General features: G+C 34.6%; 1 protein-coding gene across 1 annotated transcript in view; it reads left to right on the forward strand.

The window, feature by feature from the left end:
* LOC138706707 (neuroligin-4, X-linked-like) overlaps nucleotides 1–26,435 on the forward strand; it is a 638,906-nt gene that overhangs the window by 414,781 nt on the left and 197,690 nt on the right. The window contains exon 4 of the mRNA XM_069836308.1: nucleotides 2,748–3,418. Coding sequence (XP_069692409.1) covers nucleotides 2,748–3,418 — 671 coding nt within the window. The remainder of the gene's footprint in view (nucleotides 1–2,747; nucleotides 3,419–26,435) is intronic.

A 26,435-nucleotide genomic window follows, 5' to 3' on the forward strand; every position in this document is an offset into this window, starting at 1 on the left:
GTTATAAATATCTAAACATCCGGGCTCTACTTTTAAGGTTTACTCAAACCCTATATCATCGGATAGGTCGGTCTTATAAGCTTTGATGTTAACAACTTTGTCAGGTTTACTACGCTGCCATCTAGTTGTTACAATAAGGAGTCACGTCATAATTCCCATTTTAATTACATTAGCGACTGTACTGCCATCTCGTGTTCGTTTACGGCGGACGGGTGGCGATCCTGGCGGTTGTTCTCTTCAAAGTGCAAACGAATTTAACATAGCGATGACCTATCTCAGTGATGTCAAAGCAAGCGCATTTTTCTGACCTTGACGTGGTGCGCGGGCAGCAAGCGCTAGGTATGGAAAGAGGAAGATTTGTGTATATGAATAAGCAACCTGTTGGATTAAGAAAACAGTGGTACACAAACTTCAAAGGGAACGTGAAATTTTATGTCGTTATTTTTATATGGCTTCTGTTTAATATTATCTATATTGTCTGTAAAAGAAGAGTACTAACACTGATTTCTTAATATTGCACTTGTGTTTTAAATCTTAATAACATAATAGAGAGTTAAGAAGGAATATTCACTTAAATTCCATAGTAGTATAATATTATACTGTATTAAGTGGATGAAACACAACATTCATAAAGAAAGTGATATTCCAAAGAAAGAGATTGATTATGACATGAAAAGTTGGAATTTATATTGATGGTATCTTTAGCCTTACAAAAGTAATCAATAAACTAATCAAAACAATATTACACTACAAAGAAAAGTTACCTAGGTACTGTATATGTTTTAAGTGTAACTAATATTACATAACAAAACTCTTATCGCATTATGCTTTTAAGGTGATATTTGTGAGCAACTTCCTATCATCAGAATATTAAATTATTTTCTCGAAATCTGCTGAAGCTATAGAGCTGACATTTTTGCAACACATGGGCACGTATCTTTTGCTAATGATGTAACCGTACTTGCTTTGTTAATTCATTTCCTTACAAACAATTTCCATTCGAATATTTTCAAAAGTTTCAATACACTTTCTTCAGTAATACATATATGCGGTATATTAGATTTACGAAAACATTCTGTAAGGCTACTAAATAAATAGGCCTATACCTGAAAATTTCACTTTTCTATACGAAAAGTTGAGAAAATATTTCTTTTGAATAAAAAAATCAAACTTGTGAAAAATGAGCATTAAAATTAAAACTTACATTCTTATAATGCACTTATACTTCTCAGGCAAATCCAAAAATTAACATGGATACAGTTTTAATAAATTCTCTTCCCTTTATCCATTGAATCAGTGCTGGCCATCTCTGAATATAGCTCGACCAAGCGGCATATAGGGGAGAGTCGGGTAGTAACGGACATCGGGTAATATCGGACAGTGAGTTTCTTTCATCTACCACACGATGACAGTACCTGATTGACATGGTTGCGTTTCTGTGATGTCGCATAGAGAAACGTAACCATGTCATTCAGGTACTACCATATGGTGGTAGACGAAAGAAACGCACTGTCCGATACTACCCGATGTCCGATACTACCCGACTCTCCCCTACCACCTCTTTCGTCTGTCTCTTTCCTTTCAGCTGTAAAGCGCTCAGACTCTCCTGGGCTCTAAAGTGCGCGCTTGCTCCTATGGGCATCAATTGACATGCCTGACCTGTGATCTGGGCTCAAACCAATGTTGTGTGACTAAGGCCCAATTGTATAAAACTCCCTGACTAAAGATCAACTTTGATCGAAGATCGAAAAGTAAATCGAGTTCAGACACTTCTTCTATTGTATAAAACTTTTCTGCGATCAAATTACCTTGGTTCAAATGCAATCTAAGTTCACGTGAAAAGGATTTGGCAACATCGCATAAACAGGTGAAATACGTGATGCGCGGACCATGTTATACAGGTTTGTTCAGTGTTGCCAATCTAGCGATTTTAACTCTTTTTCAACAACAATTTCTTTTAACTTTTATATTGCTTAAATAGGGATTTAGTGATCTTTTTAGCACCCCATAGTGACAAAATTTAATCTTTCTTTGTTGATAATGAGAAATCTAGCGACTTTACAACTACTTTTTGGCGACTTTCCGTATTACACTCTGTTGCAATGTAAATAATGGCGGACAATAAGAAGAAGGTTGACTGTTCTCCAAGTTATCATCATGTTATGTGTTTGATACTGCTAAACATAATAAAGCTTTATAAAACGACAATTTTCGTTTAGTAATACAGTTAATTGAACATTTATGAATGTACCTGTCATATCCATTAATAATTAATGGTTGTTATAAACATAATATAATTATAGGTTATGTTATTTGATACTGCTGAACACGATAGAGCCTTATAAAATATAAGAATGTTTGTATATTAAGGCAAGAAATTGAAAGAAATATATATAAATGTACCTAACATATTTATTAATATTAATAATAATGGATATTTTATTTGCACAATATCACTCGTATAGTTCAAACAGAAAAGAAATAACTGAACTTGGATCATCTAACTTAATCGGAGAAATTTCTTCAGTCAAAGTTCACTTTAGTTTGAGACAAATTAATCTCAGATATACAACACAAAATTCCAAGTTCAGCTGAAACAAGGATCAATTTAACCTCTGATCTAAGATTAAATGGTTTATACAATCGGGCCTAAGAAAACGGGCTTTAAGTATTATGCGTAAAGTGCTTGTACTTTAAATATACATTTAGAAAAGAGAAAAAAATGAATGTGTAAATGTATGTTGCAGGTTTGTTTCACCGAGTCGTGATGCTGAGCGGCTCGGTTCTCAGCCCGTGGGCCGTGGTCCAACAGCCCGAGTCCCTCCGGGCCACGGTGGCGGAGCAGATGGGGTGCCGACCCAAGTCGACGTCGGGCCCGCCAGCTGACGGCGGGGGCAAGGACCCCGACAACGACGACATCGCCCCCTGCCTGCGCACCAAGCCGCTGTCCGCGCTGCTGGACATCCGGTTCGACGCCCCGCGGTTCCTGCCCCGCTTCGGGCCGTCCATCCCCCCCGACGCGGACACGAGCCACGCCATGGAACACGCGAACGAGGCCTTCATCACGTGCGAGCTAATGCTGGGCGCCACCACCACGGAGAGCTACCTGGACTTCAACGCCGCCGACATCCAGTATGGCTTCGAGGAGGACCAGCGCAACCGAGTGTTACGGACGTACATACGAAACGCCTATGTGTATCACTTGAATGAGATATTCTCCACCGTGCGCAACGAGTACACAGACTGGGACAAGCCCATCCAGCACCCCATCAACATCAGGGACTCCACCATGGAGGCCCTCAGCGACGGCCACACGGTGTCTCCGTTGGTGAGGGTGGGATACCTCCACGCGAGGAGGGGTGCCAAGACCTACTTCTTCCATTTCGGGTACCAAACCAAGGAGAGCGACTATCCCCAGGTGTTTATCACTCCCACAGTGCTGACACGAAGATCTAGGCTGTCCGAATTTACTCGACTTCTGTAGGCTATTACCGACACATTAACAATTAGCAGTATAAGCAATTGTAATTCTATAGAATAAACCGTAGGTATTGTCATTAATTTCAGGGGGTTATTCTTTGAGATGTTTCAAACAAAAAAAGTTTAATACAATTTTGCTCTTTGTGCGTCCTTTACAAGATAAAAATATAAAATACTTTTATGGTCGACCATGCCGAAATGTAGTAATTATACACCTGGTAGCAGACCTTTAATGCATGTCATTAAAGTACACCTACTCATTAAAGGTCAGGTCTTTCAGCCAATGACGACTCAGGATACAACTGTTCAGCCAATGACAGGTCAGCTTTCTACCGTCATAAAACCGCAAGTATCGATTATTCTCGGATATGCAATCGAAAGAGAATTAGCGAAAAGTCACGGAGGCTGGAAATCCAATACTGTCGCAGAAGGTTATGTTCTGTAACTATAATAATTAGCGTTAATTGTAAATAATATTCAAATAAATTCAATTTGTCATCTCGTTTTTCAATGTCTAATTTAATTTCAATGTTATCTCTGTAGGTTCTTATGGCCTAGCAAGGTCAATGTGGACATCTGTTCCTCGGAAAAAATCAATACTTTCGCGTCTGCGCACATCTCACAACATACGGGACATTGCTCAAAAATTAATAATATCAAGTTAGAAATATGGTCGAGCATAAGAAGTCGTATGAAACTCGCCTATAATGGTAATTAAGAAGTTCGTATGAAAATTATGAAACTCGCTTGCGCTCGTTTCATAAATATCCATACTCGCTTCTTAAATACCTTCATTATAGGCTCGTTGCATAATGTACTATTATGCTCGACCATGCCGAAATGTAGTAATTATACACCTGGTAGCAGTCCTTTAATGCATGTCATTAAAGTACACCTATTCATTAAAGTTCAGGTTTTCGATTATTCTCGGATATGCAATCGAAAGACGAGGGAAACGTCACGGAGGCTGGAAATCCAATACTGTCGCAGAAGGTTATGTTCTGTTACTATAATAATTAGCGTTAATTGTAAATAATATTCAAATAAATTCAATTTGTCGTCTCGTTTTTCAATTCTAAATCAATTTCCAGGTTATACATTCTCTACATTACATCAAGGTCAATGACATTATTGTTCCTCGGAAAAAAATCAATACTTTCGCGTCTGCGCACATCTCACAGTTCACGAGCTATGAACAAGGTCACTTCCGATCTTCTGTCAGATACAAATAAAATGAACACTTCTGAATAATTTCAAGTTATAAATATGGTCGAGCATAAAAAGTCGCTCGTTTCATAAACAAACATACTTGCGTCTTAATTACTATCATTATAGGCTCGTTGCATAATGTACTATTGTACAATTTTCAGTCTATCATTTATCTAAGTATGAAAGAGGAAATAAATTCTGTTACATCAATTAAAATATTACATTATCACTAATATTTTCGACTTTTCATGTAAGTCATCTTCAGGTGATATAGTTAGCTGACGAAATACAATTGAACATAGGTGAAAGCAGTACAGTGATAAAACATATAAGTAATTTAAAACATACATGCTCATTTTAAAGCAAAGAGTGGTTATGAGTCATAGCATCATACATAGTGTTGGATTAAAACAATCAGATAAAATAAACAATCAAATGAGTAAGGCTACTATAGGAATAATTATTTGTGGTATCGAATATAGCAATTTGTGTGCCTGTGTTTAAAAATTAAAATTAGATAATTAAAGTTATACATGAAAATAATGTAATACAATAATACATTACACAAAATACAACAATATTATTCTAAAAAAATCCAAACTTCAGACACACAATTGTTAATTTGCCAAACACAACAGCTTCTTCAGTTGTTACCAACAATACCGTTTGACGTGTGATATTTTTCTGCAAAATAGTATATATATCCCTATAGAACAGGAATTAGCAATAAACTCAATTTTTTTTTAAACTTGACTTATGGGGTTTCTAAAAAAAAACTCATTTAATTTCCAATATGCTCAGTCAATTTAAGAGAGCAGTGTATTATGATAGTAAATGATTCAAAGAATTTTAGTTTTATTCTTTAAATTTGCACAAATTTTATCCGAACAAATGTAACATTTTTAAATTCCTTTTCAGAACGAAAAGTTACATTTGTACAGATGAAATTTCTGCACATTTAAAGGACAAAACGAAACCTCTTTCAGTTATTTATTACTAAAATACACTGCTCTCTTATATTGACTGAGCATATTGGGAATTAAATCAATGATTTTCCCAAAACAAGCTATTAAATTAATAATTTCAAGGGAAAAATTGTTCCGGGGCCGGGTATCGATCCCGGAATCTCTGGTTGAACGTACCAGCGCTCTACCAACTGAGCTACCCGGGAACTCCACCCGACACGGTCTCAACTTCTCCTTTTACATCCACACAACTCGCGTGGGCTGACGAAACGCCAGAGACCCACATCGAGTGCACACAATCTCTGTGTGACTTGGAATTGTGGTTTTCTGTTAACGTACACAATGACGTATATATATTATGCAAATCTAGTCCCGGGTAGCTCAGTTGGTAGAGCGCTGGTACGTTCAACCAGAGGTCCCGGGATCGAAACCAAGCCCCGGAACAATTTTTCTCTCTGAAATTATTCAAATCTGCCTTACAGGGAGCTTTACCTGAAAGACTAGATTTGCATAATATATATACGTCACTGTGTACGTTAACAGAAAACCACAATTCCAAGTCACACAGAGATTGGATCTCTGGAGTTTCGTCAGCCCACGCGAGTTGTGTGGATATAAAGGGAAAAGTTGAAACGGTGTCGGGTGGAGTTCCCGGGTAGCTCAGTTGGTAGAGCGCTGGTACGTTCAACCAGAGGTCCCGCGATCGATACCCGTCCCCGGAACAATTTTTCCCTTGAAATTATTCAAATCTGCTTTACAGGGAGCTTTACCTGAAAGACTAGATTTGAATAAGCTATTAAATTTTTCATATAAAACAATTTTTATCTTCGAAAAGGAAGCAAAAACAAACAAAATTTTATCAAACTATTTTGTTTGAAATATCTCAAAGAATATCCCCTTGAAATTAATGGCATTACTTACTGTTCAGAATGTATGTTGAAAAGACGTGACAAGCCTTTTACGTATATTATAAAATCACACACACATACTTACTTTCTTGGAGAAGAGCTCTTGGTGACGGATATAAGAGGCAGATTTCTTCCACCTTGCCACAGGTCCAAAGTGTGGATGTTGAAAAAAATATGTAAGGAAATTCGTGACTACATAGGAAAAAGTTATGTAGCAACACTCCTGTATTGTTTGGTCTTATTCTGACCAAACAGTTGTTCAATAAATTCTCTGATTCCTAATATTAATATTAAGGAGCCACTTCACTAAAAATGGCAACTGTTTTCCTAATATTTTTTCAAACAAATTTTAAGAGCATGTTAATTATGTTAAGGAATAACAAAATCCAAATCTTGAACTCCCAAATTCTTTTGGCTTTCGATTTTCTTTCTCTCCTTTTTAGAAATATTTTCAAACCCAAGTTTTCAGTAGATCATCTCAGTTTTTAAGCTTCGTTTTTTATTACATTCACAAGACAAGGGTAAATATTTCTATTCATTGATTTTATTAAATATCTCATTTATTCACTTTCAAAATTTTTTCTTAAATTCTAAAAATGTAATTTTTCGTATAATTCATGAAAAAAGTGTTAATAAAATAAACTAGCAGCATTTCTTATAAAATAAATGCAATGAAACATGCAGATACCTCATAAATACTTGCAGTAAACATTTCATCCAGATTGATTAATATTCGGCATTAAAAAATTGGTGTTAAATCAAGAAAAATAAACTTACGGAAAAATAGATTTGAAATTAAAACGAATATTTATGTAATTTAAAATTCTTCTCCGCTACATTCATGTAGTAACTTCAAGGGGCCAAGTTTAGAACAAAAGTTACTAGATTTTTAATCAGAAATTTGTAAAAAAGAATTTTTTAATGAAAAAATAATTTTGACAGCTCTTTAAATGCCACGTCCCCTTACAGCCTTAATTTAAAAATAAATAAACATATTTGTTATCAGACTTGAACTAAATCAATTTGGGGTATGAAAATATACATCTTAAAGAAGTGAAATAGCCAATACATTTTTTTTTTTTTTAATTTTCATGAATTTCAATGGAGTCTCTCCTTAATACATATCGAACTCAAGACAAGTAAATTTTGCAGTTCAGGTTCCTTCGGGCTAGTTACATTTCTCCTGCCAAGTTCACCCCAACATTGATTCATTACGGACATACGTAATGTCACCACATCTTTTTCGAATATCCTATCTTTCAGAAGAGGAACGTTAAATACAGAATAATTTTTATTACTTGTGACACAACAGTAGTCAAAATATATTTAGTACTCGAAATAATTATATAGGCCTAAAACACCACGCATTTTCTTTAATAATAAGTTCATGTGGCCTACCACATGTTACTGAAAGAGTGGAATAGAAGAGAGCGTATTTTATTTTAAAATTCGAACAGCCAAGATTTTCACTACACGCCAGTTTATCTGCATCAAGAATTAACAGCAATAATTTATTAATAGTGTCTATAACTCGTATGTAATGTTACCATATAAGTAAAATAGTGCTTTTGAGGTAAGTACATCATTTCAATGAATGGAAATGTTTCGGGTATCTGCACTGTATAGAAACCAGAATGTCAAAAGGTTTAAAAGCAATGGATTTTTGGTGTAACTGATTCGATAATATTCGCTTAACATATCGTATTTCTTTTATTTGTGATTGTTATGTGCTTCAATATTCTCATACTTGTATTTAAAAATGATAATCACATATACAATGCCCTCTTCTGGGCTAACACAAGCATAATCTCAATATTTCGTCTATTTTCAGTTTGTTTCTAAAAAAAAAAACAAAATCATGTGGTAAATTAAGTGTAATTAGTTGGTACTTTCACTAGGTACCTGGCTTCAAGGTAATATATCGAAGGCCATCAGTAGAGGTCTGGTTTTCTTTGTAAATAGATAAGTCGTATTGTGCTATTTATAGTTTATTACCATATATTTTACAAGTTATTATACAGTGACATCTAGAATTAGGAAATTAAGAAATAGGAAATATTATTCCAGAGTAAATAACAACAAAAACTGTAACACTTTTGGATGTAGACATGAAACAAGACACCTAACCTCACAATCGAAGGTAGGCACTGCCATTCAGAATACAATAATAGTTATTGTAAATTCCTTTTGATATATACTGAAACTTAATATGATGATAGGCGTTTTCTTTGTAAATAGAATAATAACGGTTATCTGATTACATATGGTAGTGTTCTATTTATGTAAAATGTTTTGTTACATATAGATATTATGACAGAGTAGATAGGGTATACTTAAGTGATAATAACAACAGAAGAGAATGTGCTTATACTTCTGTAGACCCAACAAGATACATAAATCATTGTTTTCACTAATCTAACGGGATAATCATAGATGAGTGTCGTTTTTGGTAGGGTATAAACTTAAACTAATCCAAAGCGATTTCAGTGTCACGATTTAAATAAAAAAAAATTAATCGATGCATAGCTTTACTATTCCGCATACTTTTATGTAGAATTAACTATGTGTGGGTGTTATTACCTTTCGACAAGGAGAGCAAAGGAATAAAAGGAGAGAAACGAGAACGAAAAAAGAACAAAGTGAGCAAGGGAAAGACTAACAGAACAAGGGGAAGAGTAGGATAACAAAGGGAATACAAGGAGAATAAGGGAAATACAAGGGAAAACGAAGAGTAGAAAAGGAGAATAAAGGGAAACAACGTGAATAAGGGGAAGAGAGAAAAACTAGCGATTACAAGAAGAACAAGAGAGAGGCAAAGAGAATAAGACAAATGCAATGAGGTCATGGGCACTACATGGAGAGTAGTAGTAGTAGTAGTAGTAGTAGTAGTAGTAGTAGTAGTAGTAGTAGTAGTAGTAGTAGTAGGTTTATTTTGCCTGGTAGAGTTAAGGCCACGAGGCCTTCTCTTCCACTCAACCAGGTTTCAATAATATACATTAAATACAAAATTAGATTACAAAACAACACAAAAGAAAATACTTTAGAAATTACATAAAATATAGTAGAAAATTACAATAGTCAAGAACAGTTACATAATATAAAATTACAAATAGTCAAGATCAGTTACATAACATAAGGGGAATATACACACTCACACTCACACACACACACACACACAATTTATAAGACCTAAAATGCTCGAGATAAATTCGACGATTAATTCACTTGAGATATATTATACATTTAATATACTAATAGGAGAATACATGTGGGTTACAAGACATAAAATGTTGATTAGCAAAGTCGTACTAAATGGCATACAAATACAAATGATTAAGTAATATATAAAGATAATAAAAAAAAGAAAAGGAAAAAAAGAAGAAGACAGAGGAGAAAAAAAATAACAGAATACGGGGAAGACGGGGAGAACGGGCTTAATGCAAAGAGAATAAGGGAGAGGAAAGGAAAACAAAGGGGAGACTGAGAAAAGAAGGAGGAGCCTAGGAGAACAAAGAGGAAGACTAGAATAACAAGGGGAATGCAAGGAGAATAAGAGAAATACAAGGAGAAACTTGGAGTAGAAAAGGAGAATAAGAGGAGTACAAGGAGAATAAGGTAAATACAAATAGAACAAGAGTAGTGTTAGGAGAACTTAGGGAAGACAAAGAAAACAAAGGGATAGACAATGATAAAAGAAAAATAAGATAGAGAACAAGGGAAAGAGAATGAGAATAAGGGAAATATGAGGGGGAAAAGTGGCGTTCAAGAAGAACATGGGTAAAACAAGGAGAGCAAGGATCAATCAATCTTCTTAATGTATCCAGCTGTTTGCTGACAACATAAAGTCCACTGTAGTCTATTCAGTTGTTGTTTTTCACGAGAAATGAGGGGTATTTTGATCGGTGTTCATTATAGATGCCTGTTGCTACCCATAGTAGCCAGAGTTGGGGTGTAGTCAATATATACTGCAGGGCTGTGTCTTCTGCAACTGGTACTGATGATTTTAATTTACTTCTTTTGTGGTTTATGGATGGACAGTATAGCAGAATGTGTTCCAGATCTTCATCACGATTATTACACCACAGACAAGTAGGATTATCAGAAATGTGAAATCGGTGTAGGTACAATTGAGTGACAATGTGATCTGTTCTGGCTCTTGTTAAAAATGTTTGAACATGTCTGGGCAAGTTTTTGTACATTTCCAGGTCATTTGGTTTCTTTTGTACAGACTTTAAAATTTTTCCTTTGTCAGAAGAGAGCCAATTGTTGACCCATAGGTTTGTAAAATGAGACTTTACTGAAGCAAAAGCATTGGATAGAGATATCACTTGAAGAGGTCTTGGTTGCAAATATGTTGCCTGTTTTGCAATATTATCGACTTTCTCGTTTCCAGGTATACCACAATGACTAGGTATCCATTGAAATGTTATTTCCTTTTGGACATAGTAGGAAATAACTTTCTTGATATTTTGGAATATAATACCCTGCTCCTGAGATTTAGAGATCCATCTGTATAAATTTGAAGGTGATCCTCATGTGTGCTGCAAAGTAGTTCCATGGAATCTAACTTAAGAATGTATGGAGGATCATTTTTGGAATGATTTCCTGGAATTTATATGCTATGTTCTGGAATCACCCAAGGTAATTACATAGAAAACAAGAGAGACAGACAATGAAAAAAGAAAAATAAGAGGAGAACAAGGGAAAGAAAAGGAGAACAGGGAAATGACATGGAAAACAGGGCAGAGACACTGAGAAAAGGGAAATAAAAGGAAAAGAAGGAAGAAACTAGGAGAATAAGGGAAATGTGAGGAGAACAAGGGGAAGACATGAAGAACAAGAGAAATATAAGGAAAAGAGGAGAAATACAAGTAGATTAATGGGGATACAAGGATAACAAGTAAGAGACGAGGAAAACAAGAGAAATAAAATTAAAACCAAGGGAAAAGCAAAGAAACAAGGTAGAGAATACTAGAACAAGGGAAATATAAGGAGAAGACAAGGAGGACAGGGGGGATACAAGGAGAACAAGGGAGAGACAAGGAGAATGGGAGGACAAAGAGAAAAGAGGGGAAGACGAGGAGAAGAAATGGAATATACACGTAGAACTGGGGTGAAGTCAAGAAAGAGAGAAGGAATATACGCATAGAACTGGTGGAACACAAAAACAAAAGGAATATAATGAGATGAAGGTGACGACAAGGAGTGTAATGGAAAGACAAGGATAACAAGGAAGTCTTAGATTAAAAATTAGTGATAATGTTGCTTGCTTAAATGACAGCTGTAGAGAAAGCTAGAGATAGAATGAGAAGTGTGACATCTCACCAGGAACAAACACGAAGTATTCTCTCTACGAAATTAACTGACCAATGGCAGGTTTTTTCAGGTATTGTTAGAATATTTCATGACTGTTAAATTCTAAACAGTTCACTAATATAGTTTATTTTCATGTTTTCAACATTAGTTTGGCTTAAGAGATTGTTAACTACTTGTAAACTTTAAATGTAGGATTTTAGGCAGTTAACTCATTTGACAAACAGTTAAACATGGCAAATGATACCATAGATGTTCAAACAGAAGTTGTGAAATTAATATTTTGTGTCTCTCATTATTCGGTTGAGCAGCTTTTGTCATCTAGTCTGCTGTCAAAAAATCTGGAAGTTAGAATTTATAAAACAGTTATATTACCGGTTGTTCTATATGGTTGTGAAACTTGGACTCTCACTTTGAGAGAGGAACATAGGTTAAGGGTGTTTGAGAATAAGGTTCTTAGGAAAATATTTGGGGCTCAAAGGGATGAAGTTACAGGAGAATGGAGAAAGTTACACAACACAGAACTGCACGCATTGTATTCTTCGCCTGACATAATTAGGAACATTAAATTCAGACGTTTGAGATGGGCAGGGCATGTAGCACGTATGGGCGAATCCAGAAATGCATATAGAATGTTAGTTGGGAGGCCGGAGGGAAAAAGACCTTTAGGGAGGCCGAGACTTAGATGGGAAGATAATATTAAAATGGATTTGAGGGAGGTGGGATATGATGATAGAGACTGGATTAATCTTGCTCAGGATAGGGACCAATGGCGGGCTTATGTGAGGGCGGCAATGAACCTTCGGGTTCCTTAAAAGCCAGTAAGTAAGTATACGTTATTTTTACATAGTTTTGAGACAGTTGACTCCACCCATATCCCTATATTTGTCACCCGTGATCACAATGCTGAGATTGTTCCAATCAAAAACTCATAGCTTAGCATGAGAGCAGAACTATACCTTACTTTATAATAATTTATCATACTATTATTTAGTCACAGAATAAAGAACTGTGATTCAGCACTAGTCGCCTACAACTTTCATTTGTCAACTTTTTGTTTATGGATCATGGCCAACTAAGAGATTGTGATTTTATACATATGTAATAACTAACAAGCAAACATTGTCATGGAGACAGATAACAAAGTTAAGTATGTTTCTCCCACAATGTTAATAATGTCAAAACAAGTGCTTATACAAATTTTTGCCACTCGAACGCCAGAAAGTAAGTTTCCCTTGGGCCGTTTACAGAAACAAAACACAATTTCATGGAAAATTTTTATTCGAACAGATACAGAAATTGTTGAGCTATTTTTCAATATACTCGTATTCCCTGCCGGAACTGAGATATTTGTCATACCCTTCTTCTCCTTCAAATGCTTCTAGTCGCTTCTCCTTCTATTCACTTCATCGTAATGGCCATGTTTCTGCCTCCATACAATGCCAAACTCCACACAAAGCGCTTCATTAGTGTCTTTCTTAGTTATTTTTCCAAAGGTGTATGAAGATGCTCCTTTTCCTTACTTACTTACTTACAAATGGCTTTTAAGGAACCCGAAGGTTCATTGCCGCCCTCACATAAGCCCGCCAGCGGTCCCTATCCTGTGCAAGATTCATCCAGTCTCTATCATCATACCCCACCTCCCTCAAATCCATTTTAATATTATCCTCCCATCTACGTCTCGGCCTCCCTAAAGGTCTTTTTCCCTCCGGTCTCCCAACTAACACTCTATATGCATTTCTGGATTCGCCCATACGTGCTACATGCCCTGCCCATCTCAAACGTCTCGATTTTATGTTCCTAATTATGTCAGGTGAAGAATACAATGCGTGCAGTTCTGCGTTGTGGAACTTTCTCCATTCTCCTGTAACTTCATCCCGCTTAGCCCCAAATATTTTCCTTAGCACCTTATTCTCAAACACCCTGAACCTATGTTCCTCTCTCAGAGTGAGAGTCCAAGTTTCACAACCATACAGAAGAACCGGTAATATAACTGTTTTATAAATTCTAACTTTCAGATTTTTGGACAGCAGACTGGATGATAAGAGCTTCTCAACCGAATAATAACACGCATTTCCCATATTTATTCTGCGTTTAATTTCCTCCCGAGTGTCATTTATATTTGTTACTGTTGCTCCAAGATATTTGAATTTTTCCACCTCTTCGAAGGATAAATCTCCAATTTTTATATTTCCATTTCGTACAATATTCTGGTCACGAGACATAATCATATACTTTGTCATTTCGGGATTTACTTCCAAACCGATCGCTCTACTTGCTTCAAGTAAAATTTCCGTGTTTTCCCTAATCGTTTCTGTATTTTCTCCTAACATATTCACGTCATCCGCATAGACAAGAAGCTGATGTAACCCGTTCAATTCCAAACCCTGCCTGTTATCCTGAACTTTCCTAATGGCATATTCTAGAGCGAAGTTAAAAAGTAAAGGTGATAGTGCATCTCCCTGCTTTAGCCCGCAGTGAATTGGAAAAGCATCAGATAGAAACTGACCTATACGGACTCTGCTGTATGTTTCACTGAGACACATTTTAATTAATCGAACTAGTTTCTTGGGAATACCAAATTCAATAAGAATATCATATAATACTTCCCTCTTAACCGAGTCATAAGCCTTTTTGAAATCTACGAATAACTGATGTACTGTACCCTTATACTCCCATTTTTTCTCCATTATCTGTCGAATACAAAAAATCTGATCAATAGTCGATCTATTACGCCGAAAACCGCACTGATGATCCCCAATAATTTCATCTACGTACGGAGTTAATCTTCTCAAAAGAATATTGGACAAAATTTTGTACGACGTCAACAAAAGTGATATTCCTCGAAAGTTACCACAGTTGGTTTTGTCCCCCTTTTTAAAAATAGGTACAATTATGGACTCCTTCCATTGTTCTGGTACAATTTCCTTTTCCCAAATAGCAAGTACAAGTTTATAAATTTCGCTATATAATGCACTCCCACCCTCTTGTATTAATTCTGCTGGAATTTGATCGATACCTGGAGACTTGTACTTTTTCAGATTTTCTATCGCAATTTCGACTTCTGAAAGCGTGGGTTCGGGTATAAATGGCTCAGCATTTTGTATTTCAATTTCGTCCCGATCATTTCTATTTGGCCTATGTACATTTAGTAGTTGCGCAAAATAGTTTTTCCATCTGTTTAGGATAGATGGAGAGTCTGCAAGCAAGTCACTATTCTCATCCTTGGTCACGTTTACCCTTGGCTGATATCCGTTCTTAAATTCCTTTATACCCTTATATAAATCTCGAATGTTTTTATTCTTACTATTTGTTTCTACCTCATTCAGTTTTTCCTTCAAGTAACCTCTCTTTTTATTCCTAAGTGTACGACTTGCTTCCCGTCTTTCATTGAAATAATTATCTCTCTTCTCCTCAACTGGATCCTGTAAGAATTTCAATTTTGCCTGTTTCCTTCTTTCTACTACCATGCAACAATCTTCATCAAACCACGGTTTCTTTTTCTTAGTTTCATAATAACCTATGCTCTGCTCAGCTGCAATTTTGATACTATCTCTGATATTTTCCCACACGCTATTAACATCTAATTCTTTCTCAACTTCGTGGAACTTTCTAAAGTGGCAAACCTATTCGAAATTTCGACCTGATAATTTTGCTTAGCTTCCTCGTCCTTTAATTTCAAAATATTGAATTTAGTAATATTAACTTGTTGCTCTACTCGCTTGGCTACTGATAATCTTTCTCTTAATTCTCCAATCACCAAATAATGGTCAGAATTACAGTCTGCATCCCTGAAAGTTCGAATATCTACTATACTAGTATGTCTCCGTTTATCTATCAAGATGTGATCTATTTGGTTGTGTGTCAATCCATCTGGAGAAGTCCAAGTATATTTATGAATATCCTTATGGGGGAATGTTGTACTTTTGACAATTAAATTTTTCGATGTGGCAAAGTTGACTAATCTATCTCCATTGTCACTACTAATTGCGTGTAGGCTCTCTTTTCCAATAGTTGGTCTAAAAATATCCTCCCGTCCTACTTTAGCATTGAAATCCCCCAATAAAATTTTCATGTGATATCTAGGGAACTGATCAAAAGTATGTTCCAATTCCTCATAGAAGCTATTCTTTATATGGTCGTCTTTCTCTTCTGTAGGGGCGTGAGCATTTATAACTATGATGTCGCACCATCTACCCTTAAGTACTAAATATGATAACCTGTCACTGATAAATTCGACCTTTTTTACTGATGATTTTATTCTTTTATGAACAAAGAATCCTGTTCCTAATTGGTGATTATTGTTTCCTTCCCCATAATACAACAAGTAATCTCCTATATGTGATATGCCATTCCGATCTAACCTAACCTCTTGTACTCCTACGAAGTCTATTCTATATCTAGCTAGTTCTTTTGCTACTAATGTTACCCCTCCTGTTCTATAAAGACTAGTTACGTTCCAAGTGCCAAATCTCAAATCCTTATTCCTTTGCTGTGGTCGTGCCAGAGAATCAGTCCTATTCCGAGGCTTATTATAGGGATACGTAACAAGCTGTTTTTTACAGTGATGGGTTGTTAGCCCTTCGCCCAACCCCCAAGCTGGAGGACCACCCCTTATCGGCTGTCCACGACTGCTTATTCAATATATTCGCAGCTACCCTCCATATCTGGAGGCCGTCTCCTCTATCCGCAACCTGAGGACGCGCCATGCCGTGGTGATAGGGACCCACAATACATGGGCTCCTTTTCCTATTAAAATTTAATTACTTACTTACATACTTACTTACTTACTTACTTACTTACATACATACTTACTTACTTACTTACTGGCTTTTAAGGAACCCGGAGATTCATTGCCACTCTCACATAAGCCCGCCATTGGTCCCTATCCTGAGCAAGATTAATCCATTCTCTATCATCATATCCCACCTCCCTCAAATCCATTTTAATATTATCTTCCCATCTACGTCTCTGCCTCCCCAAAGGTATTTTTCCCTCCGGCCTCCCAACTAACATTCTATATGCATTTCTGGATTCGCCCATACATGCTACATGCTCATTTCAAACGTCTGGATTTAATGTTCCTAATTATGTCAGGTGAAGAATACAATGCGTGCAGTTCTGTGTTGTGTAACTTTCTCCATTCTCCTGTAACCTCATTCCTTTTAGCCCCAAATATTTTCCTAAGAACCTTATTCTCAAACACCCTTAATCTCTGTTCCTCTCTCAAAGTGAGAGTCCAAGTTCCACAGCCATACAGAACAACCGGTAATATAACTGTTTTATAAATTCTAACTTTCAGATACTAGTCAAAATAGTAGCGACATAATCTATAGGCTACATTTTTAAGAACATGATGGCGATTATGAAATAATGATTATTATAGCATTGTAAATCATATTTGTGGTTATAATCTGAAATGCACACAAACATTTGTCGCAAATATCGAACTAAATTCCCTACAAAATTTGGCCAAATGTTGAATAAAATCTAGAACATCCTGTATAACCATTAGCCTGCATCTCATAGCTCCAGGGGTTACATATTCGAATCCCTCATACGGCACATTCATCTCCAAGTATCCACGTATCGATTCCCATTCATGCAGCCAGTAGCCCGTGGCAGGGACCGGCATTGTCCACAAAGGAGCACTACACCAACCTGCAGAAGGTGTCTGTAACCCAGCTATAATGTATTTATCGAAGGTTTTTCATAGGGGAGACTGTTGTACCTTTAGCATAGTGTACCTTTGAACATTTTTTGTTTTTTTATTTTTTTCTGCCACCTACAGGACTCAAAATGAAGTAGATTGTAGAGAAAGCCGCTAAGTAGCTCTGGTCGTAGTTTCAGTTTGATTTATTGCAAAGTGTGAGTTCCGTGGGCAAAAGAAGTTTTTTTAGTACCAAAAGTAAACATTTCGTTCATTGATGTATGTTTTCTAACACAAAACCAGATTGTATTTGTTAATATCTTTCAAGTAAAGGGTGTTCCCTATCATCTGGTGAGTAATAACATATTTTAATTTCCATGATTTATTTGACTCTCTAGTTTTCGGAGCCATATTTGTTTAAACGTGCACCCTCTTGTACCTTTGAACACAAAACATCTTGTATCATGGAACATGTTCCAAATTACACGATACTATCGGTTTTTGTTTTTCTTTTCTTTTAAGGTCATGTCACAAAGTAAGTCTGGAATTAAAGAGGCCCCCAATTGATTCGGATGCCTTGAAGAAAGCTGTTGAAGCAGTTACTGCTTCTCCAGGAAATAAAATCTAAATCAGAGAAGTCTGCTCTGGGTTATGATTGAAAATACATTTTAAATATGATTGACAGTTTTTACAGCTACATTCCCACCTATATTCCATGTGTTCCAACTTACAAGAGGGTATGTTCCAAGGTACATGATCCTGTTGTACCTTTGAACATATTACATATCTCTTCATTTTATTTTTTCCATCCTTAATAGATCTGTAAAGCAGGAAAATACATATAGGAAGTTGTAAAGGAATCTTTAATAATTATTTCAAGCATTTTTTCATTTAAAAAATTTCATTTCCCAAAATTAAAAAAAAAATAAATGTGAAAAGTGTTTAAAGGTACAACAGTCTCCCCTACCTCTGCTGGAGTTTCAGTACCGTAGCCATATTTACGATTCTTTTAATCTTTTATTGTCTTGTATGACAACGTACAGTCAAACATGAGTACCGTGGTCGAGATATAGCTCCACTATACACTATATATATATATATATATATATATATATATATATATATATATATAAGCTGCGGATTTATGCCTATATTCCTATTTTAATCCTTAACCTGAAGGCGGAAGATTTTAGGTTACATATCCATTTTAAGACATTTTGTGTATTATATGCGAATTCTATAGTGCCTATAATTGCCTATTTCACTTGTAAATCCTGGTTGACTGTTAGAGAAGGCCATATGGCCTTAACTCTGCCAGGTTAAATAAATCATTATTATTATTATTATTATTATTATTATTATTATTATTACTAGCCGTACCCGTGCGCTCCGCTGCACCCGTTAGAAATAAATATAAAGTAATTACATAATTAAAATAGGACATTTGGTCCAGGGAACATTCGTGTTTGATATAAGGATAAATCGTTTATTATGTTACTTAATTTAAATTGTATTTGCATAATTAAAATGCGATCATTTTGATCCAGAGACCACTCATTTGGTCATAAAAATTATTTTAGGAAATACAGGAAACGAATGTACAGAATAGCCTATCAAGTTTTCTGTGCATAAGAAGCTATTTTAATCTTACCTGTCCTCTATTCACTCAGAAGTTACTGTAATAACATTATAGCATTATGTCCATCTAGAGAAACTACACTTTCCAATGGTGAATTAGGCCTAATAATTAATTATACAAATCGGTTAATTTAGCTTCCGATATTACTTCATACAAACACAGAAACATTCTCTGTAGGCTATGTTTCATATCTTTGGATTGTTGCTGTCCAAGGCCCCTTATAGACAAAGTCATTTGTTTTTCAATTCATTACATGACCTTAGATGGCAGTTATTTTAATTTTGAAACTCATTTATCTCATTAAATATCAGTCCTATCAAAATGTTTCAAGGAATAAAACTTATCGGAAATTATTTTTAAAGAAACTTTTGTTATGTAACATTTTTCACAAAAATCAATAATAAGCAAGATATTTCGATATATTTCATTCAGGCACCCTTATAACCCACCTTTTAAATAATGTATTTTGAATGCCATATAGCCTAACTTCTAAGTTACAACGAAGTTAATTTATATTCCAATTTTCATCGAAATCCGTTCAGCCATTTTCGCGTGAAAAGGTAACAAACATACAGACAGACAGACAGACAGACAGACATACAGACAGACATACAAACAAAAATTTCAAAAAAGCGATTTTCGGTTTCAGGGTGGTTAATTATGTATGTTAGGACCAATTATTTTTGGAAAATCGAAAATTACCAGAAAAATTTCGGCTACAGATTTATTATTAGTATAGATTATTTGCTTATAAATGCCTAAAAGTTGCCTAAATATCCGTTTTTATACATTATATCTGAATTTACTGACCATTTTATCGATATTTTTTGAACCTGTAATTTTTTTTTTTTTTTTTTTTTTTTTTTTTTTTTTTTTTTTTTTTTTTTTTATAGCAGAGGGAAGTGATATAGAACTATCGATAATTCTGCGTGTTACGTTTTACTGCCACCAGAGCGCGGAGAAATCGAATAATCTGAAATCAACCAATAAGAAAAATGTATTTCGAAAGCTGCATGAATCATTGTGGTAGTTGACTAGGTAGTTGTTTTAAACTATGTATCCGTTTTGTGAATTGAGTATGGAGTTGAGTTTTCTGCTGTAATAGGTGAAGTATACCGTGGAGATATGCCAAAGCAAAAGTCATCAGAAGCACTGATTGGAAAATGCATTGACGTTACTGCGTTCTCACTGGTTTGGTCCCCAGCTGAGATTGGATCCCTGAAGTATTGCCCCATCACTTCATGTGGAGTGGAAGGCATTTTCTCCCAATTTAAGAACATTCTCACAGACAATAGACATCCGTTCTCATTACAACATTTGGACGAATATTTAATTATTCACTGCCATAATGACATTCCTATAGAAAGTAGTGTATAATGCTACGCTATGGTCGTGTTAGCCGTTGAGAATTAGAAATTTGTTAGTGCCTTTTTAAATGCCTATTTTAGAATTTTCAATGCCTATTTTGCCTGCCTATTTCAACTGTTTTAGTGCCTAAAAATCCGCAGCTTGAATATGCAAGCGTGTGTACCACACAGTACGAAAGTTACTTACGTTGTACGCCTACGCTCAAAATGAAACGGAGAAAATCTGAATTTTTGTAGTAGTAATAATAATAATAATAATAATAATAATAATAATAATAATATTAATAATAATAATAATATTAATAATAATAATAATAATAATAATAATAATAATAATAATAATAATAATAGTTGGAAAGATTGAAATACGAAAGAAAAATAATGATGATGATAATAATAATAATAATAATAATAATAATAATAATAATAATATTTGGAAAGATTGAAATACGAAAGAAAAATAATGATGATGATGATAATAATAATAATAATAATAATAATAATAATAATAATAATAATAATAGTTGGAAAGATTGAAATACGAAAGAAAAATAATGATGATGATGATAATAATAATAATAATAATAATAATAATAATAATAATAATAATAGTTGGAAAGATTGAAATACGAAAGAAAAATAATGATGATGATAATAATAATAATAATAATAATAATAATAATAGTTGGAAAGATTGAAATACGAAAGAAAAATAATGATGATGATAATAATAATAATAATAATAATAATAATAATAATAATACTAATAATAATAATAGTTGGAAAGATTGAAATACGAAAGAAAAATAATGATGATGATAATAATAATAATAATAATAATAATAATAATAATAATAATAATAATAATAATAATAATAGTTGGAAATATTGAAATACGAAAGAAAAATAATGATGATGATAATAATAATAATAATAATTATTATTATTATTATTATTATTATTATTATTATCATCATCATTATTTTTCTTTCTTTTTCTTTTCTTTCGTATTTTAATCTTTCCAAGCTTACGAATATTCCCCTTTCGTATTATTTCTATTTATAAATATGACTGATCCCTCTTGACATTGAGTTAACATGAAGTTAGGCATTCACCTGAGAAAACATAGAAGCATCCATGATCGACCTATATCTAATGATACCCAACGCTCAATCACCCATTCCCTTCTGGTTCTCACTACCAAGACGACATCAGTAACTAATTACAAAACGTCAGCAAAAAGAAGTCGGAGTTCAGAATGATTACAACATCCAAGATCTTCATATGAACCTGTTCAATGTGAAAGTTTGAAATCATATAATATGATAGATGGATGGTTAGATGGACATATTTATTAGGATGGATAGTTAAACGAAAGGATGAATGGTTAGATGGATGGATGGATGGTTAGATCGATGAATGATTAGATGGATGGATGGTTCGTTAGAAGGATGGATGGGTGGATGGATGGATGGATAGATGGATAGATGGATGGATGGTTAGATGGAAGGATGGATGGTTAAATAGATGGATGGAGGGACGGAAACGGAAAGACAGAAGGGTTGATTTATTTATTTATTTATTTATTTATTTATTTATTTATTTATTTATTTATCTATTTATTTATTTAATCATTTATTCATTCATTCATTCATTCATTCATTCATAAAGGTAAAGTTAAAGGTATCCCCGTAACATGCCATGAAGGCACTTGGGGGGCATGGAGGTAGAGCCCCATGCTTTCCATGACCTCGGCACTAGAATGAGGTGGTGTGGTCGGCACCACGCTCTGACCGCCTTTTACCCCCGGGAAAGACCCGGTACTCAATTTTATAGAAGGCTGAGTGAACCTTGGGGCCGTTCTGAAAGTTTGGAAACGAGAAAAAATCCTGTCACCACCTGGGATCGAACCCCGGCATTCATTTATTCATTTTTTCATTTATTCATTCATTCATTCATTCGTTCATTTATTAATTTATTTATTGGTTAGTTCGTTCGTTCATTTATTGTTGGGCTTTTGTCGTAAAGGAGAGTTATTGCGTAACAACAGGCATCATAGAGTCCTTGGAGCTATCGCCTGTCTTCTTCGGAACAAGGGTTGGGAAGTTCATGAAGAGGTCCACTGCATTTCTGAAGAGACTCTCACAGAAGAGCGGATATAATAGCAATAAACAGGCAACAACAAAAGGCTATTATCATAGATCCAACTATACGCATGGAGAGAGATCTAAATCAAGCTCATCATGAAAAGAGGGCCATTTATGAGCCTTGTATTCCCTACCTTAGTGCCGAGTATAACATCCCTCTCTTCAATTGGTCAGTGACGGGTTTATTTTTTGGTGCTCGGAGTTCTTTACCAAAATTTACATATCATTTTTTAAAACAATTATCAATATCATCTTTTGAAATTCAAAAAAATCATCTCGCAAATTCTTAAACATTCCCTGCAGATTATACAATTTCATTTATACCACTCAGAAGGCCTTAATTAAGGATATGCTAATTTTAAATAAAATCTTTTATTTATAAATATAATTTTAAAGTCAGCTTCTAAGATTTTATTTTATAATTGATAATCAGTGGTGCTTTATTATTACATTTTATTTTTATAACAATATTCATATTTAATTGATTTTATTTATTTGCTGTTAATTTCCGGATCCTCGTGGTCATCCTTAATTAAGGCCGGACGAGTTATTTCTCTCTCTCTCTGTATTTATTTATTTATTTATTTATTTATTTATTTATTTATTTATTTATTTATTTATTTATTTATTTATTTATTTATTTATTTATTTATCTTGTTTTATTTTATTCTGGTTTGGTTTGATTGATTTGGATGGGATGGGTTGGTTAGTTGACTGATTAGTTTCTTGATTCATATACTGTTTGATTGATTTACTGACTAATTGATTGATTGATTTACGAACTGATTAATTGATTTATTTATTTACTGACTGATTGATTAATTGGTTCGTTGATTGATATATTGATTGGTTGGTTGGTTGATTGATTGATTGTTTCATTCATTCATTTATTCATTCATTCATTCATTGGCGGACTGACCGATTGCTTGGTTGATTGACTGAATTTTTTATTAATTTATCGACTGATTAATTGTTTGGTTGATTGATTAATTGGTTGATTGATGATTGATTTATTCATTCATTCATTCATTGGCGGACTGACCGATTGCTTGGTTCATTGATTGATTTTTTTATTAATTTATTAACTGATTGATTGTTTGGTTGATTGATTGATTCATTCATTCATTGGCGGACTGACCGATTGCTTGGTTGATTGAATTTTTAATTAATTTATTGACTGATTGTTTGGTTGATTGATTAATTGATTTGTTGGTTGATTGATTGATTATTCATTCATTAATTCATTGGCGGACTGACCGATTGCTTGGTTGATTGACTGATTTTTATTAACTTATTCGTTGATTGATTGTTTGGTTGATTGATTAATTAATTGATTGATGATTGGTTGATTGATTAATTGATTAATTGGTGATTGGTTGGTTGATTGATGATTGGTTCATTCATTCATTCATTCGCGGACTGACCGATGGCTTGGTTGACTGAATTGTTTATAAATTTATTGACCGATTGCTTGGTTGATTGACTGATTTTTTATTAACTTATTGATTGATTGATTGATTGTTTGGTTTATTGATTAATTAATTGATTGATGATTGGTTGATTGATTAATTGATTGATTGATGATTGGTTGGTTGATTGATGATTGGTTCATTCATTCATTCATTCATTCGCGGACTGACCGATGGCTTGGTTGATTGACTGAATTGTTTATAAATTTATTGACTGATTGTTTGGTTGATTGATTGATTAATCGATTGATTCATTCATTCATTCGCGGACTGGCCGATTGCTTGGTTGATTGACTGATTTTTTATTAATTTATTGACTGATTGATTGGTTGATTGATTAATTGATTGATTGATTATTGGTTGGTTGACTGATTGATGATTTATTGATTGGTTGATTTATTTATTTATTTACTTATTCATTCATTCATTCATTCATTGGCGGACTGACCGATAGCTTGGTTGATTGAATTTTGATTGATTGATTGGTTGATTGATTGATTGATTGATTGATTGATTGATTGATTGATTGATTCATTCATTCATTCATTGACTCACTGATTGATTCATTCATTAATTTATTCATTGAGCTCTGACCGATTGATTGCCTGATTGATTGACTGACTCATTTATTGATTATTATCCTACTTTCTTATGGGATACATTATTCCCAATGTTTATGGGTCTTATAAAAATGTTATTTTCTTTGTTTTAAAAGCGTTGACAATCGTTTGTGATTCGTATTTGAGCTTTGTGCCTTGGGAATAGCATTCAAATCCCTTTACGCCGATGCTGTGCAACATTTCCTAGAAACCCGTACCGTAATCTGAGGGGCTTGGATGACGCTCTGAATTACAAGTTTTTGTTTATTTATTTATTAAAACGGTGACGTCCTCAATTTCCTACGCCGTCTTAAGCAACGCCCGGATTTACGGAGATTAATGCGTCTTCCGTGGAGTAATCCCATTTCTCCCCCCTCAGAGTTCATAATTACTGCTTGTAATCGTGCAAATACAGAGACGTATTTCATATTGTAACAGGATTATCAAAGTCAACAGATTTTGCCGTTGCGAAGTTCAAAGCAAAGATAACAGTACACCGTGATCCTCGAAAAGTTTCAAGGATGTTGTTGAAGGGGAAGCGGCAAACACAAAATGATGTATATAGACTTACTTTGTTAAAAATGTAAGAGAAAGGAATAACAACTTCAGTTTCATTCAGCTTAACTAACCAGTTGATGCTATTATTTCTCCTTAGATCTTTTAAAGCAATAACGTGGGCCAATCAGCTTAAGAGATTACTTTTGTATTCTTTTAGTAGTCATCTTCAAAATTCTACTGGTCATTATTGTCTTATCTCCGAACTCATACAACAATGATTCGACCCCGGTTCGAGATGGAAGTGGTTCTAATTGCAGCTCCAATCTGATGAGGAAGTAAACTCGATGACTCCAAGTACATACATTTACTTATAAATAGCTTTTAAGGAACTCGAAGGTTCATTGCCGCCCTCACATAAGCCCGTCATCGATCCCTATCCTGAGCAAGATTAATCCAGTCTCTAAAAGCATACCCCACCTCCCTCAAATCCATTTTAATATTATCCTCCCATCTAGTCTCGGCCTCCCCAAAAGCCTTTTCCCTTCCGGCCTCCCAACTAACACTCTGTATGTACTTCTGGATTCCCCCATACGTGCTACATGCCACGCCCATCTCAAATGTCTGGATTTAATGTTCCTAATTATGTCAGGTGAAGAATACAATGCGTGCAGTTCTGTGTTGTGTAACTTTCACCATCCTCCTGTAACTTCATCCCTCTTAGCCCCAAATATTTTCCTAAGAACCTTATTCTCAAACATCCTTAATCTATGTTCCTCTCTCAGAGTGAGAGTCCAAGTTTCACAACCATACAGAACAACCGGTAATATAACTGTTTTATAAATTCTAACTTTCAGATCTTTTGACAGCAGACTGGATGATAAAAGCTTCTCAACCGAATAATAACAGGCATTTCCCATATTTATTCTGTGTTTAATTTCCACCCGAGTATCATTTATACTTATTTGTTACTGTTGCTCCCAGATATTTGAATTTTTCCACCTCTTCAAAAGATAAATTTCCAATTTTTATATTCCCATTTCGTACAATATTCTCGTCACGAGACATAATCATATACTTTATGTTTTCGGAATTTACTTCCAAACCTATCTCTTTACTTGCTTCCAGTAAAATTCCCGTGTTTTCTCCTAACATATTCACGTCATCCGCATAGACAAGCAGCTGATGTAACCC

Source organism: Periplaneta americana, chromosome 9 (assembly GCF_040183065.1).
Source record: "Periplaneta americana isolate PAMFEO1 chromosome 9, P.americana_PAMFEO1_priV1, whole genome shotgun sequence".
Classification (NCBI taxonomy): domain Eukaryota; kingdom Metazoa; phylum Arthropoda; class Insecta; order Blattodea; family Blattidae; genus Periplaneta; species Periplaneta americana.